The sequence below is a fragment of the Coturnix japonica genome, chromosome 20 (genome assembly GCF_054131305.1).
Source record: "Coturnix japonica strain WE chromosome 20, WE-NBRP24, whole genome shotgun sequence".
NCBI lineage: Eukaryota > Metazoa > Chordata > Aves > Galliformes > Phasianidae > Coturnix > Coturnix japonica.
The window spans coordinates 8,181,485-8,192,236 of record NC_140682.1 but is presented as its reverse complement, the minus strand read 5'-3'; the positions used below and the strand labels follow the sequence as shown (position 1 = coordinate 8,192,236).

The following is a 10,752-nucleotide window of genomic DNA, read 5'->3' as shown; positions in this document are numbered from 1 at the left end:
TTTGGCTGTTAAGATCTGCAAGCTCCACCACAAATTACACACCAACTTTGCTTTCTTTCAGAGCTGGTTTTTGAGCACCTGCCATGTGTTCAAGGGATGGACTTGTGCAGGGACTCTCCAGAACTGGTTGGGAACGCAGCTGTCTCAAGCAAACACAAAACAGTCCAAAACTTACCTGAGAACATCTGGCACAACTCCAAACTTGAGTTTCTCACAATGGTGATGTGTTGGTGCGTCTGGGAGGAGGTGACCCAAATTTACAAGGTGGGCATCTCTGTCCTTTTTCCCAGCTGAAATGCGTTTGAGGATCCAGACTCAGCAAATATCTTCTCGTCTTGTTTGCATTATCACTTCTGTCTTCAGATTCGTTGTGCTGATTCCCTTAGTTGTCAGAGGGAGCGGGGTGTGACCAGGACTCAGCTGGGCTGTGATCAAACTGCATGTACAGCCTCAGAAACTGCTCAGGAAATGGTTAAAAGAGCCGCTTCTTCTTCCTTGAAACTTCTGGCCTGCTGCAGCTTTGATTCTTTAGGGAAGAACAGACATAGCTGTGATTGTCAGGGTCTGTGTGGTTTGATTCTGGTTTCTGGGACACGATGAAGTGCGTGGAGTGCAGGGTGATGGCACTCTAAGGACATTTCCATTTGGGTTGGATTTCCAGGTTGCTGTGTTCAGTTAGGGGAGTCGTGGCACTGAGGTCTGTGTGCAAGGTCTTGCAGGCAGGCTCAGACTATGCTGATGGCTGCAGTTGCTGTCACTGTGTGCTTGCAGCCAGCACCCTGCTGCCCAACTCATGCCACCCACGTGTTTCCCTGGCGTGTTGAAACAAGCAGGAAATCCTGAAACTTGGGAGTTTCAAAAGCAGCGTGATTTGTCTCCTCGGGCAAAGTCCTCAGCCAGAACTGCAGTAGAGACACCCCCTGGAGCCAGCAACTTGGGGTCGAAAGTACTGGATTGGAAGGGGTCAGTGCCAGGCACCCAGCTAACCTGTGGAGGTAACAATGTGCCTAGAACTAATTTGGCCCTGGACTTCCAGAGAGCCTACTTTGATTTTTTGCTGTTGCCTACTTGGAGGAATCTCACAGGCTAGAGTGCTCAAAGGTAAGGGGGCCATGAGAGCTGGGCAGCATTTAAATAGCGCTTCTTCGGAGCTCAGGATTGGTGCATCCCTAAGAGAAGGAAATAGGGAAGGGGGGTGTCCTGGAAATGGGTGATGCTGAGATGGTGAAGATGTTGAACACCTTCTTTACTTTGTTTTTCACTTCAGTGACTGCCCCTTGGGACTCCTGGGCCCTGGAGGGAAGAGAGAGAGCTTGAGAAATGGAGAGCTTCCCTCTGGGTGAGGAGGGGGTGATCTGAGAGCATCTGGTTGGGATCAGCGTGCACAATCCATAGACTCTGATGGGATGCATCCACATGTGTGGAGGGAGCTGGCAGAGGTGATTGTCAAACTCTTTATCATCTTTGACAGGTCTTGGAGAAGTGCCTGAAAGCTGGAGGAGAGCCTGTGACACTGCAGTCTTCAGAAAGGGCAAGGAGGAGGATCCGGTAAACTGCAGGGCAGTCAGTCTCACCTCTCCCTGGAAAGGTGGTGGAACAGCTTGGTCTGGATGCCATCTCCAGGCAACTGGAAGGGAAGAAGTTTACCAGCAGTAGACAGCTTGGATTCACCGGGGAAATGTCATGCTCAGCCAACCCTGCAGCCTTCTGTGATGGCATCACCAGCTGGGTAGATGTGGGGAGAGCAGTGGATGTCATCTACCTTGACTTCAGCAAGGCTTTTGATACTGTCTCACATGACATCCTGGTAACAAAGCTGAGAGAGTGTGGGATAGATGAGTGGATGGTAAGCTGGGCTGAGAACTGTCTGACTGGCCAAGCTCAGAGGGTTTTGATCACCAGCACAGCGTCCAGTTATAGACCTGTGTTCCCCGGGGTTTGTTGATGTGTCTGGTCTTGTTCAGTATCTTCACTGATGACCTTGATGAGGGGATAGTGTCCACGCTCAGTAAGTACACCTATGATACAAAGCTGGGAGGAATGGCTGACACACCTGAAGTCTGTGCTGCCATTCAGCAAGACCTGGACAGACTGGAGAGCTGGGCACTAATAAACAAGAAGTGGTTTAACAAAAGCAAGTGCAGAGTCTTGAATCTGGGAAGGAATAGCAGCAATTATCAGTACAAGGGCATGCAATGTTGTGTGGGCACATGGGTGTGCAAAGGAAGAACAGTGCTGGGATGGGCTGTGGTGGGCCAAAGATGCATAGTGGACCAATGATGGTAGATGCAACTCTGGACCAAAAGTCATGCAGCAGCTCATGGAGTGTCACTGGACAAATCAGGCTGTGCGCTCTTTGTGAATCTCTAATTGTGATGGTTTATTGATTGACTGCAATCAAACTACAAGTACTGAGTTGGGCAGCAACTGAAACACCGCACACTGCAGCCGCTGCCTTGTGATGTTTCTCCTCTCAGTCTTTCAGCTGCAGCTTCTGCATCATCTCTGCAAGGCTGTTCATCGCTGCAGAGAACTGGAAAGAAACAAAGCAAGCGTAGAAGTAGGACAGAAACAATCTAGGGAGATCTCATGAAGAAACTCTGACCAGTAAACATCCAGAATGGCCCCGTGTGGAACAGCATGTTCCTTTCATTCAGGTCACTGACACTACTTCCCAGGACACACTGCCTATGCTCTGTTGTGGGAAGGCTGTTTCAAAGGTTGCAGTGCCCGACATGGCAAGCTTCTTTATCACAGCAAAACCTTCTGGCTGTTACCAACCACATCCTTCTCAAGCCAGAGGAAGGCGTCCAAGCTCCCCATGGCAGCTCTCACTGACAGTGTCATTTCCTCAAACACACAGCTGGCTGCTTTTCTATTCCATTGCTTCCCTCAGGATTTTACCATCTCTTTCATATCTGACAGATGGAGGCACTGAGACCAACAAGAGAATGTGTGTCTGTGTTCACCAAGGACTCACCTCTATATGTGCAGCTCCCTGAGAAGCCTTTTTCAATTCCCTTCTCCTTTCTTTTTGTCGTTGTCTTCTTTCTATAAAGCAAGAATACCAATGAATTCATTTTGTTAACAGCAAAACTGCAGAAACATGGGTGCTGTGAAAACAAATGGCAGTCCAAAGACAAAGCAAATGGGACTAGGAAGCCTCTCAGACATTTCCAGGGGGACATACAGAAGACCACTGTGAAATTAACAGAAAGAGATGCATTTAGGTATTCTGGCACCTCACTGCCTTTGGACTTTGTAGCCTTCAACTCTTATCCCCTCTACAGAGCAGGAAAAAGCAAGCCCTAAGCAAACTCAATGTGTTGCACTTCACCAGGACGGTACCGCAGCACCTTCTTACCTCTTTGCTTGGAGCTCAGTGCTGGGGCAGGCCCAGGGTGTGCTGCTGGGGCCGGCACACTGTCTCTGTTCTGGCCTCTGGCTCTTTTGGTAGCAGGCAACTGTGCTGCAGTCTGTTTCTCTTTGTCCAAACCCTTGCGTTTACACCCAGCCAGGGTCTTGGAGACAGAGCTGGGACCTGCTGTTACAGGAAGCCCTCCAGCCTGAAGATGAGCTTTCTCTGAAAGCACTTCCTGCACCACTTTCGCATAGATGTTTCCATTTGGCTCCAGGCATACATCTGTTATAATCAAGAAAGGAGAAGCAGTAAGATTTAAAGAGCGACCAACGCTAATTTCTGTAGCAAAATGGGCCACAATACTAGGAAATCTCATCTTGCGTGTTCACAGTAGCGGATCTTAGGATCTGAGCTGAAGGGTGGGTTTGCATTTCAAATCTGGACAGGGAAGGTAATTGTAAATCCCAGGGATGAAGACCTCAAGCAACACGCAGCAAAAGGAGTATGAAGAAAGAATGGACAGAAAGCCTAACTAGAAAGACATTGAATCAAACCCTGATGCCTGTTGTGCATCTGTACCTCTCCTGGGTGCCACGTCACAGGCTGCAGTCCTCCCCAGACTTTCCGCAAGGCTGCTCTTGGCTGGAAGACCGCTTGTGTCAGCTTCTGGCAGAAAGGAACAAGAAATACTTGAAGAGCATCTCCTGGGAGGAAGATTTGAGCGCAGCCAACCACCAACTTCCACTCTTCAAGTGTAGTTCCTACCACTTGCCTTTTTGCTGCTACAGCATGGTGCCATTTCTGCAGTAAGCACAGATCTGCAGTGGACTTCCTTCACTCTTCCATCACACACGCACCCCTTCATGCAGCCCTATTTAGAAATACCCACATTCTGGAAAATACAGACAAAAAAGAAACAGGCAGAAAAGCGGTACTAATACTTTGTCACTGGTGGGAATCTCCACAGAAAGTGCTGTGCTAAAGGTGTGAGGTTAAGGGATCATCACTATCAAGATAAAAGTCACAGCATGGAAGATTTAGCGATGGCGTGCTGACTAGAAGGAAAAAACAACACTTACCTTGGAGCTTGTTCATTTTCCCTCCTATCATCGGATATCTTATCATCATCTACGTAGCTCTGAGGTTGGCCAAAGCCTGTTGCCATGAGCTTTGCTAAACGCAACAGTGCTGTGGCTCAGAGGTATTACACCGGCACATAGCATAGGAGAACTCCATAACCCAAGTGTCATGGGAAGAAGAAAGGGGAACTGTTACAATTAATTACGTTCACTAAATTGATAATTGTAGGCTTCTTGTCACACACTACTGCCTACAGCAAAACAGCACAGATGTTGACAACTGTGATTTCTGCATACAAGCAACCACTCGAGGCTGAGCACTCTCTCCTGTCTCTTTGCCATTCCTAGAAAGACCCAGAAGAGCTCAGTGTTCTCTTGCTGTTAGTTTACATCCTCCAAGCACTTCCAAAGGCACGCTGCTCTGTAGAAAAAGCTGAGCTGCCCAGAAAGTTTGTGCAGGAAGAAGGCAGCAGTGACAGTGCACGTCATCCTGGGGGATCTGAATGCATTTGTGAAGAGAACAGGGAAAGAAGAGGGAAGAGAGCAAAACCAACAGGCACTAGCACTGCTGCCCACAGGGGGCGGGGCTTGAGGCAGGGCCTGTGCCAGAGGGGGGCCTGGCACAGTTAGGGCCAGCTCAGGGCCCAGAGCAGAGGGGGAGCAGGCAGAGGCAGGGCCTTGGGGCCCAGGATGGAGGAGGACCAGGCACAGCTGGGGCCAGCTCAGGGCCCAGAGCAGAGGGGGACCAGGCACAGCTGAGGCCACTGCAGGGCCCAGGTGAGAGGGGAACCCAGCACAGTCGGGGCTGCTTTGGGGCCCGGCACAGCCAGGGCCTATCCCCCTTTTTTGCACATATGAAATGCTCCCAGCTGTGCTGCACAGCAGAACATCTTTCAATGGAGATGAAAGCCTGTGAAATGAAAGAATCCTTTCTTATTTCTTTCACATTTGTGTTTGTTGACTGCAGTTCCAACCAGGTGGACTTGCAGTGTCTTGCAAGTGACACCTGGAAGCAGGTACAGACTGGAGACACAGCACCCTCAATGTCCAGGTGAGTAACAGCAGCCAAGGAGGCCTTTGGGCTCTGCAGGGTCCAAGTGTGGAGCATTACACACAGGAACAGCTGAGTATAAAGACAGTGGCAGAGCTGCAGAGCTTGCCATAGTAGAGAGGCACAGTGGCTCAGCTCATTTGCCACAGTAACACAGGAAATAAGAGCCATGAGGGAAATGCAGATGCCTTCTGCCCCCATCAGAGGGGAGGAATGAGCTGCACTTCCACAGAGACATTCCTCTCACAGCCACTCACACCTCAGGTGTGGAGGGACGAGCTGGGGCTGCTGGTGGCAGCTGTGGAACACTGCCATCTGTGGTGCTCCATCCTGCCCTGGAGGGGCATGTAGAGCTGAGGACCTTTGTCACTGCACAAATGACTGCAAGCAAGATGTAGCAGAGGGAACATAAAGCATTTAATAACTTATCATACAAAGCAATGAGTAATAGAAATGACAGTATTTCCAACCAAATATCCCCCATCCTAGCAGTCATGCCTGATCTCTACAGTCCCACCCAAACAATTTCCCAGCCCCCTCCAATTCATCCTCACTATCCCACCCCTGAATTTCCCTCCCCCAATTCCCACACAGTATTTGCCCACACTAATTACCAGCATGCAGGGCATGGGGAACACCTGTTCCTTGTGTGCAGGCACCTGGAAAAAAAAGAAGTGTCAGGGAACTGGGGGTCTGTAGCAGGTTGTGGAGGCTCTGCATAGAACATAACCCCAGACCACAACCCCATCAGCTGCTGGGGCAGCAGCATCCCTGTCATTGGGGGATGTTGCCAGTGGTGGATAGGGACACAGGGAGAAGCCACACCTTGGTGTAGCTCTGATCTGCTCATGTCCAGTCCAATCCTCTATAGCACTTTCCATCTTCTGTTCTTTGTTCTTAACCGTATCCTTCCTTCTCTTCTGCTCTTTTTCTTTCTTTTAGGTGTCTTACCTGTATCTGCTTTTCCCCTCTTCTGTTCTTTTACTGCTCTGGTCAGCATCCAGTGTCTGCACCACAACTCTAGGTTTTGGGATCGAGAAAGGTACACAGGGCATAGATTTGTACAAGAAAAGCTCTCTTGCTGTGCCCAACAGGTGACAAAAAGGGGCCCTCAGGACCACAAAGGCAGCTTGTTTCTCCAAAAAAAAATACACTTAATTCTTTTCTTTATAAGAAGCATTAGAATCTTACAGAGAAGATGAAAATCATCTTCACTATGCTTTTAGACTGCGCATAGACTAGACCAAGATGTGTGGTGTTGCTTTGATACCTTATGAGGAGCACCGGTATCAGTGGATGAAGCTAACATTGTCTCAGACCACAATAATGGAGTACTTTTGTTTATAGTTGGCCTGAATGCAGTACAGGAGTGTGTTGCAGTAGTACTTGTTCTGAAATTCTAGGCTCTGACTAAGAAGTTTAGCAGGGTCCAAAGCACTTGTGAAAACAGTAAAATATTATTACTTCCTGTGTTAACAAATGAGTCTGTTACAATAGGATGATGAAAATAATGCTGCTTTAATGTGCTAATCATCAAACAGAGGATCTAGTCAGATTTCTAACTTCCAGCTCTTTAATTTTAGAGGTCTAGTTTGGAGCCTAGGGGACACATACAAGTTTGCCTGCGTATTAAACCCTTTACGGCACGGGAGAGAGCAAATGGGTCACAGGTAAGGCATTTATTTAATCATAAACAAAAAAACAACCCTTAAAGTATATATGTTTTCTTTCCTGTAAGATGACCTTTTAAAACTTTTTTCATGCCTGCATTACTTGTGCTTCCTTGTAATAGGGATGTGTTTCATTTGAGGACTCAACAAGCATTATACTGAAGTCCCCTAAGAGCTCATTGGGAAGAATGAGCGATAAAACTTTAGGACAGGCAACGCAGAAGTTCACCTTTTCACGGGTAAATTAATTGTCTTTAAATGATTTTAAGTTATTTATGGAAAAAGTTGCTTGTCTTCTGTTACTTCATATAAAGCAAACAAGTTTTTCTTAACTGTCTTTAGAATTATCAACGTGTATCTGACTCCTTACAAGTACCTAAATATTGCTTAAACAAAATAAAGAGATTAACCAGCTTCTTGGTAACATTCAGGTGTTTGGACCTGAAGCAACTCAATAAGAATTCTTTGAAGGTACTGTGAAGCAACCAGTGAAAGAGTTCTTAGAAGGATGTAATTGCCTTGTTTTTACGTATGGCATTACAAATGCTGGGAAAACTTACACATTCCAAGGTATGAGCAGAAATGCTTTTTCCTTGAATTAATTTCTTAAAGTGAGAACTACTTCTAGAAGAGAGAGATGTTATGACTTCTTACCTAGTTACTCAACAGGCCTTGTACGTTTCCTTCTTTTGAATACTAGTAGCCTTGAAAAGTCGTCTTCTTCCATAACAAATATTACTAAATTTACAAGTGTGTAAGACAGCATACACTACAATAACTTTGGTTTTTGTTCCTACTATAAATGCGTGCATCTTAAATGCTGTTCTTTATTTGAAGGCAAAGTATGTCTGAGTTTGTTTGATTTATTGTAGGCAGAAATTAAACATTCTGAAACATTTGATCAAGGTATTTCAATCTTTTTTCAAATTTCTGGTTTTAGTAATAACAGCAGCATAGAAGATTGTGTTCCCTGAGCTTTAGTAGTACAGAAATAATACATCAATGTCCTTTCTGGCTGGGAGCAGTTGTTTTTTATGTTTAATATTGTCATAACAAATGAAACGATTGGGTTCACAGGAAACAAATTCCCCTTATTTCTGTTATTTAGTGTTCTGTTACTATGTATTTCCAATAGTTTTATATGCGTGGAGCTGAAGACTTTCCCATAGTAATACCTTTTTAGGACTTAAATATTAAGAATCAACAGGGTAGTATGTTCAAAAATTATCTTTCTATGCACCTTCCATACAGCACTATAGAAATTCTTCTGCGTATTGTCCTCTCTTGTGTTCATGACTGACTTTAAAACACTGAAGCTTGCTTGGTATTTAGTGACAGTGGAAAAACTAAGGCGTGAAGTAGGCAAGATGTGGAGGTAGTTGTGTGCTCCAAGAAAAGGCAATGGGAAAGGAGCTGAGTTACTCTAACAGTTTTTATGAGACTTGTAGATATTTCTAAATAGGGTTTGTGGGACGAAGGGAATGTTGTAGCAGAGACATCACTCTGGTTGTTATTTCAGGGTTGTTTCAGAGCGGGAAGGGAGCCTGGTAAACAGTTGAAAATCTGCACGTCTGTTAAATGTGGGAGTTTGCTGTGGGTTATTTTTTCTTCTTAAGGCTAAGCTTATGCAGAATATTCTGGCTGTTTTAAAGTGATGCCCTGTAATGTCTAAGGAATGGGATGTGAGCTGTTGCTTAAAGCCAGTATTTTTCAGGGAACAGTCTAGTAACACTGCAAACATTGCTTCAGACTGTAACTGGCCTCTAAATTCTTTGTGTATACTTTGAGATTAGAATCAGTAATCTTTGTCTTCATTTATGTTTATATGTTGCTTACAATAGTAACCTGGCCCTTCTTTTGTGTATTGCTTACAGGGACAGAAGATGATGTTGGTATTTTGCCAAGGACGATGGATATGTTGTTTAAAACTGTTGGAGGAAGGCTATACACAAAAATGGATCTGAAACCTATTCGGTGGAGAGATTACGTAAAACTGACTAATGACAAAGTGAGAGAAGAAATTGCTCTTAAAAATTTGTTGCTTCGTCTGACAAAAGAGGTAGGAATCTACTTTATAAAGAAATGATGAGTACATGCATCTTGTGATAGTTCAGTGTTATCCTTTCCATTCTGTAATGAAAGAGGGTTCTGTATTTACACACAGTTTTCTATTTGTCTTTCTGTTCCTGCTGAAAAAGAATGAAGCATCTTATTAGTGGTGTGCTACACCACACTGGGGTATTTTAGTTGTGGAGTATGTTAACTTGATCTTACTGATGAGGTGGTTAAGTGTGGACTTCACAGTGTGAAAGGCAGGTGGCAGTAAAATTCCTTCTGAATTATTTCAAGAGCACAGCTGAGTATGAAGTCTGGCTCCAATGATCTTTAAGTATTTCGGGGAAAAACAACACCTGTCTTCTACATGAACCAAAGATGTGTAAAACTGTTCTAGGTTTAGTGAGTATGTGGAAAGAAAATGCAGTGAACAGCTATATGCTGATCTCATCCTACTCCATTAGAGAGTTAAGATGTGATCGTGCGATATAGGTGCCTCCTCTAGTTTCAAGACCCGTGTTCCTAGGTAAAATACTTGACCTTATAAGCTAAGTAGGCACAAGCTTTGCTGACTATACAAAGCCAGATCTGGGTGAGTGTCATGTAGATGAAAACTTCTATGTTAAAAGTTTTACTTCTAAGCATACTGTATCTGGTAGGTGAGATTCCTCCTCTTCAGTAGATGAGAATTTCTTTCTACTTTTGTGCTCTATAAAAAAGCAACACAACCTGAAGCCTGGGAACTGAGTATACATCTATGAACATCATGAGATCTACATGTTGGGAGCTATTCTGTATTTTCTATGACCAAACTACTTAAAAATATTATATTTACAAAATTTAGTCATAACTTCATTTGTGTAACACTTTGATAGCCTGAGTTAAGAAATAATAAGCTGCTTATCTACATTAAGTGATCAAGTATTCTACCTTAACTTCCTTTTCTGAGAGTTGACCTAATAAGCCATAGGATATGGAAGTCCTGAATTAAGAAAATCCCAATAAGAAAAATATTTCAGGAGTCCAGGATTCATGAAGGGTAAAATGCAGATTATAAATGGGCTATTGAAAATCATCTTATTAAATAACTCCTTTTCCTGTTGGGGATTCTCTCCCTATTTGTTCTTTTTCTTTCTGAATCAGGAAGCTGAAATGCATCAGATCTTATAGTAAAGGAATTGTCAGAAATGAGTAGTAAGGTGAAACCAGTCAAAACGTGTAGCCAGGATTTTTGTGTTGGCACCTTGGAACTCTACTGTATTGTTTTCTGGTAGAGCAATACAGCTGCTTTTAAAATAAATAAATAAATAAATAAATAAAAGCAACCAGTGGTGTATTGGTGCTGTACATCAATAATAAATCCTAAAGTCTCTGTTTTCTTTCGTAGGTAGACCATCACAACAGCACTAATGACAAATCCCCAGCTGATTCTAAGGGTATGTTTTATATTAAACAGTAGCAATTAGAAAAGCTTCTGTAAGGTCAACGACTGGCTTTTTTGGCTAATGCTGATAATAAAAGGATTATTTAGCTTTT

At 44.3% G+C, this 10,752-nt stretch overlaps 1 protein-coding gene and 2 long non-coding RNA genes across 3 annotated transcripts; 2 read left to right on the top strand and 1 right to left on the bottom strand.

Moving 5' to 3' along the window:
* Positions 1–2,344: 2,344 nt before the first annotated feature.
* On the bottom strand, positions 2,345–4,109 carry LOC146757555 (zinc finger CCCH domain-containing protein 11A-like; the record flags this gene model as incomplete). Its single annotated transcript, XM_085520681.1, has 4 exons — positions 2,345–2,533; positions 2,981–3,051; positions 3,365–3,643; positions 3,941–4,109. Coding segments are annotated over 4 exons (579 nt in total), but the record flags the coding sequence as incomplete, so codon positions are not given.
* A 1,283-nt stretch (positions 4,110–5,392) lies between these two features.
* LOC146757554 (uncharacterized) lies at positions 5,393–7,407 on the top strand. Its single transcript, XR_014936099.1, has 3 exons — positions 5,393–5,491; positions 7,075–7,161; positions 7,284–7,407. It is a non-coding gene; the product is annotated as an uncharacterized LOC146757554 (long non-coding RNA).
* Positions 7,408–7,614: 207 nt separating this feature from the next.
* On the top strand, positions 7,615–10,654 carry LOC146757553 (uncharacterized). The gene is made up of 3 exons (XR_014936105.1): positions 7,615–7,731; positions 9,036–9,220; positions 10,604–10,654. It is a non-coding gene; the product is annotated as an uncharacterized LOC146757553 (long non-coding RNA).
* The last annotated feature ends 98 nt before the right edge of the window (positions 10,655–10,752 follow it).